Below are 18,156 nucleotides of genomic sequence, written 5' to 3' on the forward strand. Positions count from 1 at the left end.
GTGTGTGTGTGTGTGTGTGTGTGTGTGTGTGTGTGTGTGTGTGTGTGTGTCCTCTTGGCTGCCCACAGCCAGAGAGCCAGGATCATCTGCACTGGGGAGGGAGCAGGGAGGGAGGCGCAGTCAGACGGAGCGTACCTGATTCATCAGGCAGCAAATCTTTGTCTAAAACAGCCCCTACCAGAGCCTCCTGAATTCTGTGGGCGCCACGCTGCTGCTGAGCACTCGCCCAGACTCTGTGCCCTACCGCAGAAACCGCTGGGTGTGTGGAGGGAGTTTTGTAAAGGAAAAAAACAAAGAAACAAACAAAAAAAAACAAAAAAGCAAAACACAAAAACATTTTTCAATGTAGCAAAATTAAACAAAAAAATAAAAAGAAAAAATCGAAGATGCCGACAGTGCGAAGTCTAGCCTTTTGTAACCTTCATATTGCACACTAGGACTATAAGCCATTGCTAGCTCATTTTGAATTTTAATGTGTAATTTTTGTTTTATTTTCTTTCTGTGGGGAAAACAATGCTTGATCCACCAATGCTCTTTTTAATGTTTTATAACTATGTATGTGTATATATATAAATATAAAATAACATGTATGCACATGTGTGTCTATATGTATATACATATATAGATATATAGAGATATATAGAGAGGTTTTGAGACGAAAAATGCAGAACGTGAAAACCGAACTGAACAGCGTGTGCTCTGATTACTTGAATCTGGTCTCCTCGGCACCTGGTTAACTGAATATTTTTCCACTTGAATTTAGTGCTATTAGAAATTTAATATATGTGTTTTATTTATTTGATTTTTTTTTTGCATGACTGATGCAAGGTTTGACATTTTCACTCAATAAAAACTGGAAAAAAAATCTATCAAGTTATCTTTTATTTTTAAAACCAGCCCCAAGTGGCTGGCGGGGACCCAGCGGTGCCGGACGGCACAGGGCAGGGAGGAGTGGAGGGAGCCGGTCACCCCTCAACCCTGGCAGGAACGGGGCAGAGCAGTTCCACCCTGGGATGGAGCCAAGTTCCTCCAAGTTGCTGGGGACAGACGGTGGGGAGCTCAGGCCCTGTCCACCCGAAGGGTGGCCTCCTTCCCCAGCCCTGCCTGAAGCCCCCGCATGAGGCTCAGCGGCTGCCAGAGGGCACAGCCGCCTGGCATGGAAGCCTCTGGCCGCAGGCAAAGGTTCCATGGGCTCCCCGCGCCCCCTGAGACCCTGGCCAGCCCCAACCTCTCGCAGCCAGGGCTACTGGGCAGGCGTTTGGCAGGGTCATCCCTCTGCCTCCTCCTTCGGCTCCTTCCTCCTTCCTGCAGGGACCTGCCTGGGCTGGGAACGGCGCGTACCCGGATCCGATCCGGATGCTGGCTCGGCTCCTGCCTGGAGCACAGCGGGGCAGAGCCAGAGGGGGCCGACTCCTAGGTCCTCAGCCACCAGCCCCAGGCCTGAGCTGCCGGCCCTGGTGGCCCCTTGGCAGGGACCGGGGGCGGGGGGGGGGGGGGGTGGGGGCCCCCGCAAGCGTGCGTGGACCGCCACCAGTCCTGGCCCAGAGTGCAGGCCTCATGCCTTGTTTGCCCTGACACTTCTAAATGGTGACCCACTTCCCACTAACCCTCATCATCGGCACCATGTTGCCAGCCTTGCCCTGAGCTGACGTCCTTCCAGGTGGCCAAAGCATCCCAGAGCCCCGCGGGGGCGGGGACATTCTTCCACTTGGAGGGGCATCTCCCTGCGGGTCACAGCCCTGCATTGAGCACACCCACCTTCCTGAGCGGGAACCGGGGGCCGGGAAGGTGAGGCCCCACGGCGCGCTGCTCCCGGGGCCGGGGCCGGGGGCTGCCTCTCCCTCCCAGTCTCCCGGGTCTGCACCCGCCCAGCACCCTGCCCCATGTCGTTCCCACCACAAGGCCTCCTTCCCGGCCCAGCCCCAGCACAGAAGGCCCTTCCTTTTCTTCTTTCTTCCTGGAATGCAGCCCACAGGCTATTTACATAAATATGTTTGTAACAGACGCGAAAATATATACTTTTTTCTGTCTTATTAAAATGTTCAAGTTGGAACTCGCCTATTGTTTGTGGATATCTCGATTCTGTTAAATAAAACAGTGACTAATTTATGGGATAAAACACAAGTTCAACAAATTAAAACCATTATTGGAGCTTCCCAGGCCCTGGTGGGCCGAGCAGCCCTCCCGTGGGGCCTGAGGGGTGGCGCGGAGCCAAGCCCGGACCTCAGCTGGGTGAGGGGGTGGCGTGACCACAGGGCTGCTCCGGGTGCTGCAGCAGGGGGCCAGGGGGCAGGCCCCACAGAGGCCTTGGAGGGCCAGCTCTCGGGGGCTCCAACATCAGCTGCCTCTCAGGGACCCCTGGGGCCCAGGGGAGGGAGGAGAGACGCAGAGCAGATGCCGCCCCCAACACAAATGCCCCCTCCCCAGCTGCCCCCCCCCCCCGGGTCTTCCCCGCCCAGATGGATCTCGGCAGACCCACACACAGTGGCCAGGAGGAGGGAGGCCCAGCCAAGCTGCGGGCAGGCCCGGCTTCCAAGCTAGACTCAGGACAAGGCAGGCGCAAGGGCCCAGGGGCATAGATCAGGAGGGCCTTGGACCCGGCCCAGGGAGGGGGGTGCTGGGTCTCAAGGTGCCCCTCCAAACAGCCTAAGGGGTGGACAAGGGCCTGTGACCCATCAGGATGCTGCACCAGGTCAGCTCTCACTGCCCCGAGTCCCAGGCGCTGCCCCGGAGGAGGGCAGAGAGAAGTGGCCACATCCCCCCCCAGGAGCCAGTGCCCACTGAGACCATGTCCCCCACCCCCAAGAGGGAGGGGCTCGCAGCTGCAGCGGCACCCCTCACCGCCCCCCACCAGGAGTGGGCTCAGGCCCCACAACACTCCCTATGGCTTGCTGGACTCAGTAGGCAATGCAGTAAAACACGGCTCCATTCTTGGGTTTAATTAGCTGCGGTGGCGTGCTACTCCTACACCCAAACTGGGGCAAATTCGAGAGTTTTGTAACCTCTCGGAAAGAGCCAGAACCAGCTGCACAGGCTCATGCTGATGTCAGCGGCCTGCCCACCTCCCACAGACCTGGCCTGGCTTGGGTGCTACCCGCAGCTGAGTCATCCATGGGAGTTGGGCCCCGGCACTCACGAGCAGCCTTGCCCCGGCCCCACCTGGACCCAGTGACAGGCCGGCCCCCTCCCTGGGCCCCGTCGCCGGCAGGCCCAGTCAACCTGGGCAAAGGCAGCTTGCTCTCCAGCCTCCACGAGGTGGCCCTGGCCCCACAGGCGGTCTTGGCCCCGGACCAGAGCACAACGGGTGGCGGACGAAGTGCGGCTGCCCCAAGGCCTGGGTCAGGCCTCCGGGAAGCCAGGTGGACAGCAGGGCCCCTCGGATGGGCTGGAGCCCTGGGGAACCTCGTGGGGCCAGGCCCGTGCCACCCTCGCTGGGAGGAGCCGCCCCACCTCCGGGGGCAGCCAGACAGGAAGCAGCGCCCAGGAGGCCCGCGACCCCCACGGGACGCACACGGTGCCCGGCACGGCCTGCCGCAGCTCCCACTCGGGGCAGACGCGTGACCTGGGGAAGCCCAAAGCTTTCTCCCGGCCAAAGAGCCCGCTCAGCCCCAGCCAGAGCTCCCCTCAGGCCTGGGGGCTGCACCCTGGGTCCCCTGGGCATCCTAGGAACCGCTAAGGCCCAGGAACGACTCTCCTGGGCTGCTGGCCGCGGAGGCGGAGGGCCGGGCATCTGAGTGTGCGGATGGATTTTAAAAAATGTGGCCGTCACCATAAAGAAGGTCCTTCTAGGACTTGTCAGGGAGCAAGGAAAGGCTTCAGGCATTCCCCTTACAAAATAGTAAAATCTCACGTTTTCTTCTAGAAGAGCCTGAACTTTAAAGTGCTCAATAACTAAGGTTTGTTCATAATTGGGGTGAAAGGCACCCAACAATACTGGAGTGGGCAGGGTGGGGGAGCTGGGAGCTGAGGGGCCCCCCGGGAGCTGCAGAGAGCACCCCCCCCCCAGCTCAGGCCCTCACATGGACGGAGTGGTGGTCCCATGTCAGCACCACACCATGAGGGTGTCTCCCCAGTGGCTGCCCCCCACCTCCCAGCAGGGGCGGCGGATCCCAGGGTGGGAAACAGCCATGCAGGGCAAAGGCGCAGGGGCAGGCCTGGGGTCTACCCCCAGGTGAGCACTTCACCTGAGGCTGGAGCCACACGTGCAGGGTCTCACCAGCCCCTTCGCTTCTGCTGCCTGGAGCCTTCGACCCTCTTCCCTGGGTGCCTTGGCAGAAACTATCTTAAACAAACAGACGAAGAAACACTAAGGATTAAGTAAACTCCTGAGGATCAGGTTGTCAGAAAACGTCTCCTGCCGGTCCTTCCTCCTCCTTGGGCTCTGGGGTAGGGGCAGAGGGAGGGCTGGGGCAGGGGTAGAGCTGGAGCAGCGGGAGGGCTGAGGCAGGGCAGAGGGAGGGCAGGGGCAGGCCTGGGGCAGGGGTAGAGCTGGGGTAGGGCTGGGGAGGAGCAGGGGAGGGGCAGGGCTGGGGCAGGGGTAGAGCTGGGGCAGAGGGAGGGCTGGGGCAGGGCTAGGGCAGCGGTAGAGCTGGGGCAGGGCTGGGGAAGAGCAGGGCAGGGGCATGGCTGGGGCAGGGGTAGAGCTGGGGCAGGGCTGGGGCAGTCACCAGAGAGGGAGGTTCTGGGACCTGACCCAAGAGCCAACCTCAGCACCTCTGGCTGGGCAGAGGGCAAGGGTGGGAGAAGAACCTTCTAGAGAACCCCTCCACTCCCATTTGGTGTGAGCCCCCAAAGCCACATGACCGTCAGTGAGACCAGCCAGGCCCAGGACCACTGGGTGAGGAGGAGCTTCCCGTCTTCAGTAAAATAAAGGTGGGGTCGGGGGCTGCAAGCACAGCCACACACCCAGGCGGCCCACAGCAAGAGATCTGTGCTCTCCATTCCTCTCTGTACTGATCGGGCTTTGTAAACCTCTTCGATGGCTTCACAATATGAAAAACCCCAAACACTCCAAACTCAGCAGCCCCCTCCCGCCCCCAGAAAGCTCTCCTTCCCAGCCCCAGGGGTCAAGGCCACTGCGCGGAGTGCAGGAGGCTGGGCGGGCAGGTGGGGAGCAGCCTCCTGGGGCAGCGCCAACACCAGGCCACGCTGGCTTGGGGGGCGGGGGGGGGGGGGCGGCTTCGGCCACAGCAGAGCCGGAGCCCAGGAGTCACAGGGGGGTGGCCGGGGAGACCTCGGGGCCAGGGGCGGTGGCCCCGCAGCCTCTCCCGGGGCTGGGGCTGGTTCTGGTTCTTTCCTAAAAGACACTTTACAAAACTACATTGTCACAGTTTAATAATCTTCCCCCTTCCAGAAAGGCCTGACGGGTGCTGCTTGCTGCTCACTTCTGCCCCATTCCAAATATTTTTACCTTATTTGGATGAAATGCATTATTTTTCTAATGAAAGGCTTTTTTTTTCCAAAGGGCTGTTTTCCCTCCGTCCAGCAGCTGCCTTTATTAGGCAGCACTCACGCCGTTTTGGGGAGGGGTTTTTTCCTCCCTGAAATCTCGCCAGACTCTCTGTCCTCAAAAGCTGACACTGGAGCTCAGGACCCGCAGGGCAGAAGGCCTCCAGGTCCAGTTTTCCTTCCCCATCTCCCGCACGTGAGCCCCAGGGCCCCCACCAGCCCACTGGACCCCACTGCCCCTGGCTGGGGATGGCGAGGCCTCGGGTCACCGGGTCTCGGGGGGCCGCCACCCACCCACCCGCCCAGCGCACCCACCCCTACAGCGCTGGCCAGCGCCGCCCCGGGCTCCCTGCCCTCTGCTCTCCCCCTCTGGGGCCACTGCAGGAGGGGCCCCTGCAAAGGTCTGAGACCAAGTTAGAGACGGTGACAAGTGGTCACCAAGCTGAAGAGCTGAATGGCGGACCCCAAAGCACCCACCGAGGACCTGGGGTTTCCATTCACTGAGGAGAGGTAGTGGCCCAGCGGGGTCTCCGGCCACATCCCACGGAGGCTGAGGGATGGAACCAGGCCTCCAGCCCTCTGCTCATTTGTCTCGGGTCCGCCCACCCGGCCCCCCGACACGGGGCGGGGGGAGTCCTCGGCCCAGACAGGCTGGTAGCCCCCGCAGACTGAGAAGACTCGCTGCTTCGGGGGCAGCAAGGAGGCGGTGGGGCAATGCGGGATCTGCTGGGCCCTAGGGAGCACGTGGTGGGGACACGGGTCCACAGGGACATTACGGGAGATTATGAGCATCAAAGGTAACACCTGAGAGTCGGCCAGAGGGCTGGACACTCAGGAGGGTCAGGAAGAGTTGAGTCACTGTCACGTGACCCGTGCATGGTGCCCTGGGCCATGGAGCCAGGAATGGGTCTGCAGCAGCGGGGAGGGGATTGGGCTCTGAGCCCCCAAAAGGGGCCTAGGCAGAAGAAATGTCTTCTGCGACAAAACAGCCCCAGCGCCGAGTCTCTCACCCGTCGATCCGCAGCCGCCTCCTTCCCCGGGGCTGCCGATGGGCCCGAGGCCGGGCAGCGGCGCACGCACGGCTGTCAGCAGGCCACGGGGCGCAGGCCCCCAGGGGGACATAGCCCGCTGCAGGGCTCTGCCCCCCGGCCACTCGCCCTGCACTGTGTCTCCACTCTGTAGCTACACGAGGCGCCTGGAGGTGGCCATGCCGTCTGTCCCCAAGCCTGGCCGCAGCACAGGGGCTTGAGGGAGCAGGGGCTCCTCGGGAGGAGGGTCGTGCTGTTTTTCTGGGCGCAGCTGAACGCTATGTGAAGGTTAACGGGAGACAGGGAGGGAGAGCGGGAGACGGGGGAGGAAGACAGAGCGAGACACACGCTCTCCTGGGAGCACATTCATCCATTTAAGGAAGGAGAGCTCATCACACTCAACACCAGGTCTATATACAGTAACATGAGGTCCCTTCTCCTGCATCAGGATGTCGCCCTTCAGCACCGAGGACCAAACCCTCCAGCTCGCAGGGAGCAGCTCACGAAACTCGCCTCGCGAAAGGGACCGTTGCCCCTCGGGCCCAAGGGCAGGGCTACCCAGGCCTGGCCCCCCAGCCAGGTGCACCCCCCACCCAGGGTGCACCTGGCACAGCCCGAGGGGAACCCCGCCTCTGGGCACAGGGTACTACGAGCAGACAGAGAGACACAGGCAGGAATTAAATAGCGACAACTCGTATTTATTACAATTATATACAGTAGTATCTTATATTCTGAAACCTAGACCTGATCACACAAATGAACATGTGTTTCTGGGTGGGAAGGGCAGACAGGGAGGCCCTGACGCCTGGCTCCTATGTGGGAGTCAGAACCACGTCTCACCACGGGGTTAGCTGAGTCACAACGCAGCAAGCGAGGACGGCAGAAGTGCAGTGTGATTTCATTCATCTGGAAGGACGGCAGGGCACGGTGGGGCTGGGACAGCGCATGGGGGCGGCATCATCTGGACGAGAACTGGCTGGGAGGCCCTGGGAGGCCCTGGCCCAGAGAGAAGAGCACGGGGCCGTGGCTTCTGGAAACATGACAAGACGCCCCCCCCCCCCCCCGGCCCCGGCCCCTTGCGGGGCAAGTCAAGGAACCCTGGCAGGACAGGAGGGAGGCGGAAGAACAGGCACGTCAATGCAGCCCTTCCTCCTCGGAGCATCAGGAGCCAGGTAATTAAACTACCTCTTGTCATGCACGGTGTTAGGTTAGCGAAGATGCTCAGCAGACACGCCCTGGACGAGACCTCTGTGCGGGAGCCCAGAGCACAGGCCACCACCACCCCACCCCCCTGCCCCGCCCGGCGTGAGCACAAGGTCGCAGGCCCATCGGGGTGGGGCTGAGCCGAGGAAGCGGAAGGCTGGGGCTGGCGTTCAGGCGAGGGGAGGCCGGCCACACAGAAACGCGACCCCACGCGCAGGGCTCAGGCCCCACGGAGGCCGCGGCGACGGCTCGGGCCCGACCCGGCTTCACGCCGCCCTCCCGGAGCCGGCGAGGGAGCCGGCACCCCCCCCCCTCGGGCGACCCGCTGGCGGAGGCCCAGCCCCGGGGTGGGGGGGGGGGCGCCTAGTCCCGCTCGCTCTCGTTGCTGGCGCCCTCCGGCCGGCGCAGCTTCTCCACCTGCTCGGTGATCTGCCCGTCCCCGCCCCGGCGGTCCTCCCTCTGCGCCCCGAGGCGGCCCTCCTCGGCCACGCGGCTCGCCTCGTCGTCCCCCCTCTTCTCCTCCTCGCCCTGCACCTCCATCCGCACCTGGCCCTTGACGTCCACCATCCCCTGGCCCTCCTCCTGGGGGCCCAGCAGGTGGTAGGTGGCCGTGGGGCCCTCGGGGCTGTGGCCCTCCTTCACGGGCGAGGAGGTCGCGGACTCGTTGCTGACGGGCGAGATGTCACTGCTGCTGTGGTGGGTGGCAGCCGCGGGGCTGGACGGCGACGGGGACTTGACCGGGATCTGCCAAGACGGGATCTTCGGGGCTGAAGGGGACGGTGGGAACTGCCTCCTGACAGAGGGGGGACAAGAAGCAGGGCTGGTGCCAGTACCCTGGGGCCCTCCCTCAGCACAGCCACACTCCCCCATCCGAAGCGCTCCCCCCGCCCAGGGCCGCTGAGCAGGGGGACAGCCTCCCCTCAGCCTCCCCCTCCCCCCCCCACCTCCCTCCCTGCCTGCCTCCCAGAAACAAGGCCTCTTGGCTGTTGGAGGCTGGAGCCGCTGAGGTGGAAGCCAGAGGAGCCCTGTGAGGCTGTGGAGCGCCCTGCCCCACTCAGGGCGCCTCCTGAGCCCTCCCTGCCTTGGCAGGTACCCGCCCCCTGGCCCCAGGGGCTGCCACACGCGGAAGCCCGCTCTCTCCTGGTCCTTTGCATCTGGGACGGGGTGGGGGGGGGGTGGGGGTGAGGACAGGGAGCCAGCAGGGCACTGAGACCGAGCCGGAGAAATGGGAACCCAAGCCATGCAGCCTCAAACTCCATCTACCTTGTCCGCAGACTGGGCAGAAGGGGGAAGACCTGGCCACCGGCTGTGGGGTCAGAAACCTCACAACCAGAAGGGTAACACTGGTGCACTTTGCTAGAAAACCTCTGAGCTCAACATTCGACAGGGAAGTCACTTCTCCACTCCCCTTTCCCTGCTCTGGGCCCTGAGCCCTGGGCCAGCAGCCAGCCGGACCAAAGCCGATTCCATGAGGGACCCGGGAGGTCAGGCCCGCTTGGCAGTGGTCTAGGACATCCAGGCCCATCCCTGCCTGAGCCAAGAGGACAAAGGCCTGCTCTCTCCTGGGCGGCCCACCGTCCACCAGTGCTGGTCCCAGGATAGCTCTAGCCCCCTCGGCTCCCACAGCGGGGGGAGGGGCGGGCGAGGGGGGGCGCACAGCCAAGGCGGCCTGGATGCTAACGAGAGATGCACTTGGCACTTTTCTTGGCTCCAATGTTACCCAAATGCCGGCTCTCTGTCCCTCTGACCTCAGAGGCTCTTGTCTCCGAGGTTCAGAAACAAAGGATTTCTCCTAATGACACACACCTCTCTTAGGGCCACATTCTTTTCTTCCAAGATGGCCTACAAGTAGGTGGCTTGGAGAACTGGATCCCCTGGTTGGGGCCACAAGACCCCTGCAGCCCCCAATCTTTGACCCCAAGTGAAGGGCCACTCTGTGCCTTCGGACTGCCTCACGGAGCCCCCACTAAGCCCCGGAGAAATGAGAACGCAGCCAGGGCCAACCGGAAGTGCCCTGAGGTGAGGTGACCAACTGTCCCAGGATCTATCCCAGGACGGAGGGGACACAAGTCGGTCACCCTGCACTCAGGGCAGCACTGGGACACAGCCTCCCGTGTGGAGGCTCAGGGAAGGTGCTATCACCGCAGAGGGACAGCAAAAGGAGACCACTGCTTCTGTCCCCTGCCCCGAATCCAGAATCCTTCCAACCAAGGACTCCCTGGCCTTCTGCAAGGGACCTCTCCGGGACCAAGCTGTCACTGAGAGGTCCAGCGTCGGGGCTCAGGACGGAGGAGGAGCTGGTGTCCCTGTCTGGAGGTCCTTCTCAGGACGGGGATGTCCTCCTTCGTCCAAGATCCTGTGCTGTGGCTGCAGCTATCCCTGACCGGGTCTTGACAGGGCTGAGGAACTGCTGTACCTGAGAACTTGGGGGTCCTGTGGACTGTCCCCACCTAGAGTGGAGAGGGAGGGGGCCTCCCGGGGAGGGAAGGCAGAAGCTCCAACGACTCCCAAACTCAATGCCTGAGTCGCCCAGCGCCACCAGGGGCTGGACGGACAGGGGCCCCTCGGGGAGATGCGCCCCGACCATGACAGCTGGCCAGGCCCCAGGAGCTCGGGCTCTGCAGTCCGGGGCTGGGGGCGGGGGGGGGGGGGCAGAGCCACAGCCACGCCTTCTCCCCTCCTACCGGTTTAAAAGCAGCCCCTTCAAGGAGTTAATTTCCGACTTGAGTTCATTGATATTCTGAGACTCCAGGATCCAATTGGTAGATGAGGTGGCCTGAAAGTCAAAACACAGGAGAAGGAGGATCAGAGCGGCACCTCCCTCCTGCCCTGTGGAGCTCAGAAGGCCAGGATGGCAGGAGGGGCTGCCATCTCCAGAGGACCCAGGGTGCGAGTGCAGCACCCAGGGCCTGCTAGGTCCTGGGTGCCAGCCTGGAGACCCCCTGGGAAGGTTCTGCCACTGCCTGTGCAGGGGTCTGCCTACCTGGGTCTTTCTGCTTCAACAATGGCACCCTCAAAACAAACATGCCCACAACTCTGGACATCGGATGATACTAAGCAATTGAGACATGTATCTAGGTATATGGTAACGGTATTCCGACTATGTAAAATAATGGCAACACAAGAGCCCTTATCCTTCAAGAGATGCAAACGCAAGTGTCTGCAGTAGCAAATGATCCACCGTCTGGCGTGTGCCACCACACGAGCTGGGGGCTGTGGGGCCAAGACCGTGCCCGGCGGTGTGCCGGAAGCAAGCCATCCGCTCCGTGGCCCTCCATTTCCGCCTGTGTTTGAAATGTCCCATTAAAACTCAACTAATAAACTAAGTGAATTCCATCTCCACATCAACTGCTCCAGCGGAGTGCCTCTCCCTGCAGAGACAAGCCCACCACACACAGGAGGGAACCCTGGGGCGGAAGCCGGCAGCCGCCACAACCCACACTGGACAGGCCTACCTCACTTCCCTACTTTGTAGGTACTGTGCTTTTTTTTTTTTTTTTTTTTTTTTTTACAAAGTGAAGGTTTGTGGGCAGCCCTGCGTCGAGCAAGTGTGTTGGCGCCATTTTCCCAATACCACTTGCTCGCTTTGAGTGTCTGTGTCACATTTCGGCAATTCTCGCAATATTTCAAACTTTTTCATTATTATTATATTTGTTATAGTGATCTATGATCAGTGAATAGGACTCACTGAAAGCTCAAATGATCGTTAGCAATTTTTAGCAATAAAATATTTTTAAATTAAGGTATGCACATTTTTTTGGCATAATACTATTACACCCTTAACAGACTAAAGTATCATGTAAACATAACTCTCATACACCCTGGGAAACCAAAAAAGTAATCTGACTCGCTTTATTGTGATACTGGCTTTACTGTGGTGATCTGGGACCAGACCCGCTGTATCTCCAAGGTGTGCCTGTGCTGGGGGGCCGGGGAGACCGCTGAGCACTTGCCTGGCCCGGCCCCCAGCTCCAGTGGCAAGCAGGCCCAAAAGGCAGGCTTCGCCTCAGGAGCACCTTCCCGCACTGCTGGGCAGCCCTTGGCTCCCACCGCAGCGAGGTCAGGCCCTCAGGCTTGCACCCGGCTATCTGCAAAGCTACAATGTGCGGGCCACTCCATCCGTCCACAGCCACTGCTTTGGGATAATTCTGAAGGCTCAGCAGAGAGCAAGAAGCTGTCCTAGGACTTAACGCCAATTCTTTCCCTGAAGAGGGCCCACGGGAGAAACTGCCACAACCCCTAGGACAGACGCCATCCTTGACCGTTTTCCAAATAAACTTCAGAGAACTACACCTTTCTTTGGCAAATCTTGTTGGGATAGACGGAGAAGAGGAAAGTCCAAACGGTGGTTCCCCCAAATGGTAGTTGCTGGTGGCCAAGCGGTCTGTGAAGTGTTTATGGGCCAATTCCAGGTGTGATGGGCCCAGGTGTATGGGCCTGCATCCACCAGGCTGGAGACCACCTCCAGGTGGCTTCAAGTACACGGATTAGTCGTGTAAGGCCCCAGCTTCCCTAACACCTCTACCCTGGCCTGACCCAGAAAGCCGGCACCGTAAGTTCAGGAGAACATGGGGAGGCACAGGCTGGCAGAGGGGAGGGGCCCCGGATGTTCCCACCAGGGTGGCAGGGGTCTCTGACCTGGGGTGGGGGCCCCACTCAGGTGAGCACTCCTCTACAGGGAGAAGCCCTGCAGAGGGGCTGGAGGTCTTGGAGGGAGCGCACACAACCCCCCTGCAAACACCAGCCACCCGCACACACATCCCCTCGGGGTCCTCACTCCAGACCACCAGACAGCGCAGATCCAGGAGCCACCGTTCTGGCTTCTCGGAGACCTTGAAAGCCATAGCAGCGCATTAACAAGGGAGCAATTTCCACTCACCGGCCTACAAAGGACTCAAATTTCCAAACGCATATGGTGCCAGATGCCAGGATTTAGAAATAAAATCTGACATCTGGGGCTTTTTAGCCAGTCTCTTTAAAAAAACAGTTGTAGAAAACTCTCAACCTTCAGTTTTATGTAGGTTTTTTAATTACTTAACGCTCCTCTTTTTAATTTTTTACAGTGCTGCAGTAGGAGTTTGGAAGCCAGATATAAAAACTTACATTACAGCTGAGAAAACACAGCTCTGAGTCGCTGGGTTATGGGGTAACCAAAGTCTTCACGCATTTGGGTTTAGACACCACACCAGTGAGCCCCGCTGCAGTACAGGAGAGGATGAAAGGGGGCTGGGGGCGCGGGCGAGGGCGGGGGGAGGCCGTTAGGGAAGCAAGCAAGCACGAGAAATTCACAGAGACGGCTCTCAGCCGCCAAGCACAATCTCGGGCCCCCTCCCCTCTTAAAATGCAACATGTGGTCTTAATCTTAATGCTCAAGGTCTGCAAACAGTTTTCCAATTTCCGGAATGGCTTCTGGCCATTGGCAAGCCACCACTCCCAAAGATAATAGAGGAGAGCAGGGTGGGGGCCATAACCCGGCCTTCCCGGCTGCTTTACGGGCTGCCCGCCCACAGGGAGCACATACCGTGGCTAGAGGTGGCCACGGGCAACCACAGCCATCTGAGGAGGAAGTCGGGTATCCAAGAAGGGGGTTCTTGGGGACCCTCTTCACAAGAGGCACCCCAGATTCCATCGGAAATGGAAAGATTCCTGTTTCACTTGGTTTTGCGAATGTAAAAGATTTGAGCGCTGGCTCACATCTGGTTCTGCACCGGGTGGGGCGTCTCCTGGGAGAGCCACTCAGAGGAGGTTCCTTGACTGTACAGGCTGTGTGGAAACAACTAGAAAGCAGCACGGGGAAGGGGATGGAGTGGGGAGCACAGCGGACGTCCCGGAGTCACTGGTGGACTACTGTCTCCTGGCCTGGGTCTGTCCAAGACGGTGCCCTGGGAACGAGCCTGTCGCGCACCCACAGACCCAAGCCAGCAGCCTGCCATGCTGGGAGCCGACGGAAGCCAGGCACTGTTCTGAGCGCATACAGACAACGAAGGCGGTGCCATTAACAGCTTCACTTTACAGATGAGTAAACAAAGACTCAGGGAGGTTAAGTAACTTGCCTGTGCTCACACAGCTAGCTGGTGGCAGAGGCAGACTGCGACCCAGGCGGTCTGGTCCTAGGATCTCATATTGCCAAGACTGGTCAGATGTGGGAAGTGAGTCAAGGACACTGCTCCTTCGGGGGTCACCTGACTTCCCGAGAGCTGAGTGCAGAGACTCTGCCCACTGCAGCCAACTTCACCCGGTGTCTTGGCACGCTGCCCCTACCTCCCTGTCCCCTGGACTCGCTCTTGGCCACGCTGTGACCTGCGATCTAACATGCTCGGGGAGACCATCCTGTGTCTACCCCAACCACACCCAGAGCTGGGTGTGTGCTGCCTGCCACGGGAGGGGCCACAGGCAAAGAGCTGCTTCTCCTCCCCCTGCTAGGAGAGGGCATGGAGGGACGGTGACTCCCTCCTCTCTCTGCAGCGGGCAGGTGGGCCCCTGCTGTGTAACGGGCACGAGAAAAGACAGAGTCGGCCCCCATGGAACACAGTGAACTGGGCACAAAGGCCCCTAGAGGAGCCCTGGATCTGGAGAGGGTCAGGGACAAGTACCTTGGCTGCAGCCAGTTCGTGGGCGAGCTCCTGGACCTTCTGCTGCTGCTGAATCAGCAGCTCCTGGACGGAGGCTAAAGTCATCTGTAACTGAGTCACTGGGAGGAGAAAGCAGTCGCATCTCTGTTAAATGATACGGATTCTTCCCCTCTCTGTCCACATACCTAGAGTTGCCGCATCTCACTGACCTGCAGACACCCCCCCACCCCGCCATGCATGTAATTTATCTGCGCTCTGGGCCACCTACCTGCACCGCATCTACCCTCTAGCATTCCCACTCCATCTTTCCACTGTGCACTTGTCCGTGGTCAACAGTATATCCGTCCGAAACCTCTCCCCTCCAATTACACGTGCTTATGATTTGCTCGGCTCTTCCGACTCTGGTACCGTCTGTGTCCCTCATCTCAGCCCCTCACCTCGTGGGAACCTGTGGACTCTCCCATGCTGGCAGAAACGCATCTCAGGCCCGAGATCCCGGGAGTGGTTCAAGACTCCAAATCCTGCTCTCTGGCCGTTCCTCCCTGCTTTCCACACCCAATCCCGAGGCTGCCGGCATGCCCCCGGGTCACAGTGTCACAGGACCGTGCGGGAGCCACAGGCCCCAGTGTCAGCCTCCCTGGGGGCGGACACACCAGAGCCTCTCTGGGGGCTCTGCAAACGCACCCCGGGGGGACAGACTCCTGCCTGGGACAGTGGCTCTGGCGCTTGCCTGAGTTTTTAGATTCAGAGCCTCCGTCTAGTAAACAAGTTTATAAAGAGGAAAAGCCACCTCTGGTGCGACAGGTCCCAGCTAATCTGGGCCATCGTTGGGGCACCGGGTAATGAACGCCAGCCCCGTGGAGTCGATGACAGAGGAGGTGGCTGGGGTCCCCGGAGCCGCAGTAATTACAGCCTTTCTTGACCCTGTGTTGGATTCTTAGAGGGAAGGGGGAAAGAAATCACTGAAAACCCCCCTGAAAACCTCACAGAAGCAGAAATTAAAAATGAACTTTACAGCCCTTAGAAAGGCTGTCATTTTATTCCCCTTATTAATATTCTGAGGTTGGGAGCCTTTCCGTAAAAACATAATTAATTGAGGCCGCGCCGACAGTAAACAAGCAATTTCAAATTAAACCGAAATGACGGCGGCTTCATTTGCAAATGTGAACAGATTCTCAGAGCAGATAAATGAAGTCACCACATAAAGTGGAGACGGAGGGGGAGGGGCGGGGCAGAGAAGGGGCTGCTGGAGAAGGCTCGAAGGGGCGACTTGATGGAGTCATTAATCTTTACCTGTCTGTGCCACGCTGCCACTCAGCTCCGAGAGACTCGCCTCCATACTCTGCAGGTGCTTCCTGTCCTCTCGGCCACCCATGACGAGGGGGAGCAGGTATCTCTACAAGGAGCAGGGCAGGCGTCAGCAGTGGACACACACTTGGGGTCATTCTCCAGCCACCTCTCAAATTCTGCCCACCCACTTTCTCTCTGTCACCTCCGGGTTTCGGAAACCCGCCACAAACACCGTCAATGAGATACTTGAAAGTTACGAGGCTGATTAAGATTCTGCATAAGGACAAGGACCAGGAAGTAGGGACAAGTTAAAGTCAATTTGGTCTATTTTTGGTCCTTTTATTTAATTATCTCAATGATGCTACGTATATTTCCGTAACAAAAAATATTTAAAATTCTGCTCTGAAAGTTGTAAGATAAAAATGTAGAAGGTGATACAAGACAGTGACACCACTGGTGGCCTCCAGGGAGGAGCGGCAGGGCCGCGTTCGACTGTACACTTTTCTGATCCTTTAAACATTTTGATCCACGTGAATGAATCACCATTCAGAGACAAATGCATAAAATAAAATAAACAAAAAAATCATTTGAGAAACTAGATGAAAATCCACAGCACATTTCTGGGCCTTTGGTCCTTTTACTAGGGAATAATACACGGCATTCCAAGGCCATCGAAAGAGGTCACACCTCAAGTTTTTTTCCTAAACTAAGCCTTGAATCCTCAGAGCCAGCACCCTTCGGGTAAGAGTCAATCAAATGCAGTCAAATTCCCCCAGACACAAGGGCAGAAGGGAGAGTAAGGGGCAGAACCAGAAGAAACTGACCCCGGGGAGAAGGAAGCAGATGCCACGGGGCAACCAAACAAGGTGGCCCAGAATTCGGGAAGCCCAGGGGAGGATGAGGGTCTCAGAACATTCAGGAAGAAGGCAAGTGGGGCATAGCTGGTAACTGGCTGCCTGCTTTGAGGTGGGAAGGGGTGGAGGGTGGGCAGCAGGGCGGCCGCTGGGAGGGCTGGATGACAGAACATGGGCACTGCACTCCAGAAACTCTTGTTTTAGAAGCGTGAGCCCAGTCTCCAGTTTTAATGGGGGCGGGGGGCCCTGGAGGCAGCACAGGTCGGCAGGTGTGGTAACTGACAGGTGGGACCAAGGCATGTGGCTTCTAATTCCATTTGGGGCCCAGATGGGAAAAGAGACAGCAGCAGCTTCTTCATTAAGGGTTCTGTACCAGGGAAGGAGAAGGAGGTCTCTCACAGAACTCACTTCAGGAGCAACTCTGGAGTGAAGATCATTATTTAGCAAAGACACAGAAGCATTTTCTATTTTGCAAAAAGCTTTTCAACCACTGTGTGAGTTATTACCCACAACTGAGCCGAAACTCATCAAATGTTTAGCCTTACCTTCCAGGTTGAGTTTCCTGAGTGTAAAAGTCAAGGGATTCTCACACACGTAACAAACGAAAACTTCTGAGATCAAAAAAGCCAAAGGAAGGAGCACATACACTCCCCTGAGCCTAAATCATTACATATTTATAAAACAAGGTGATGGTTCTTACTTTTTTTTTTAATTTAAAGAAACTAAACAAAAAAATCCTCATCACCATTGCCACTGATCTTTCAGTGTCTCTTACTTTTTAAGGCAAAGAGTAAATAAAGATCAGAGCTTGGTGGGAAAAGCTGATGATACCTCTGCTTTGCTCCAACAGGAACTATACCCACTTCCAGCAGACCACAGGCCGTCCGAGGGGAGCCACGTGATGATTAGGTACTGCTTAGTAGAGCTGGGACCTTATTTTGAGAATTCTGTCTTAGCATTTTATTCTTCTTCCTCACACAGGGTAAACGAAGGGCATCAGGTCAGGGGGAGAAGTCCCAGGACCTAGAACATTTTGCTTCTGGATTTCTGACATGGAAATTTCCAATTCCAAGAATAGACGTTCCTCTGAAAAAATTCTACTCTGCTGCAACTCTGTCACTAGCTTTTGCATGAAGTCAAAAATTAAGAATCCCAGAGCACAGTGTTTAAACACGTTTCCCGTGCTGAAAGTTACAACAGTGAGTCTGGGTATTTGTTGCAGGTGACATCAGGAGGAAAGCGGCCTTCTCTCCAGGACCAGCAGAGAGTAAGTCCTCTGGCCACTGTTTTGCCTTTTGTCTCCGGGACCTACCCTGGCTCTGCATCTTCCAGAAAAGACTCGCTTACTTCACATCAAAGTTAGTATCTGGTAGTTCGTACCCGGTTAGTATTTGGTATTCCAAGTACTTCCTTGATACCAAATACTAACCGGATAGGAAGTACGTGTTCATTTCATGCCTGCAGTTCTTCTGGAAGCAACCAAGTCTGGGATCCTGAGGGTTGACTATGAAGTTTGGGGAAAAAAATCCTAGATTTACAGGGATGCCAACACAATATGTAGGAAACAAAAACAGAGCCCATAAATAAAATGATACTGGGATTCTCAAAGCCAGTTTCAAATACTCAAGTAGAATAATAGTACAGAGTGCTTCCTGACTGCCGGGCACATAGCACTTTCCAAAGGAGCTTCACGACAGCCTTGTGAGGTAGGTACTATCGTCCCCATTTTACAGATGAGACCACTGAGCTCCTGCTAAGTGG

At 57.9% G+C, this 18,156-nt stretch overlaps 1 protein-coding gene across 5 annotated transcripts in view; it reads right to left on the reverse strand.

The window, feature by feature from the left end:
* Positions 1 to 7,153: 7,153 nt before the first annotated feature.
* PEX14 (peroxisomal biogenesis factor 14) overlaps positions 7,154 to 18,156 on the reverse strand; it is a 143,868-nt gene continuing 132,865 nt past the window's right edge. For 4 of the 5 annotated variants that reach the window (XM_025856633.2, XM_073903356.1, XM_025856635.2 and 1 more), the window contains 4 exons: positions 15,545 to 15,647; positions 14,273 to 14,370; positions 10,364 to 10,455; positions 7,154 to 8,472 (listed from right to left, as the gene is read on the reverse strand). In XM_025856633.2, coding sequence (XP_025712418.1) covers positions 8,043 to 8,472; positions 10,364 to 10,455; positions 14,273 to 14,370; positions 15,545 to 15,647 — 723 coding nt within the window. In that variant the 3' untranslated portion in view covers positions 7,154 to 8,042. The remainder of the gene's footprint in view (positions 8,473 to 10,363; positions 10,456 to 14,272; positions 14,371 to 15,544; positions 15,648 to 18,156) is intronic. The other variant, XM_025856636.2, reaches the window with a different exon arrangement.

The sequence above is a fragment of the Callorhinus ursinus genome, unplaced genomic scaffold (assembly GCF_003265705.2).
Source record: "Callorhinus ursinus isolate GAN/ISIS: 27379988/994484 unplaced genomic scaffold, GSC_fseal_2.0 scaffold18, whole genome shotgun sequence".
NCBI lineage: Eukaryota > Metazoa > Chordata > Mammalia > Carnivora > Otariidae > Callorhinus > Callorhinus ursinus.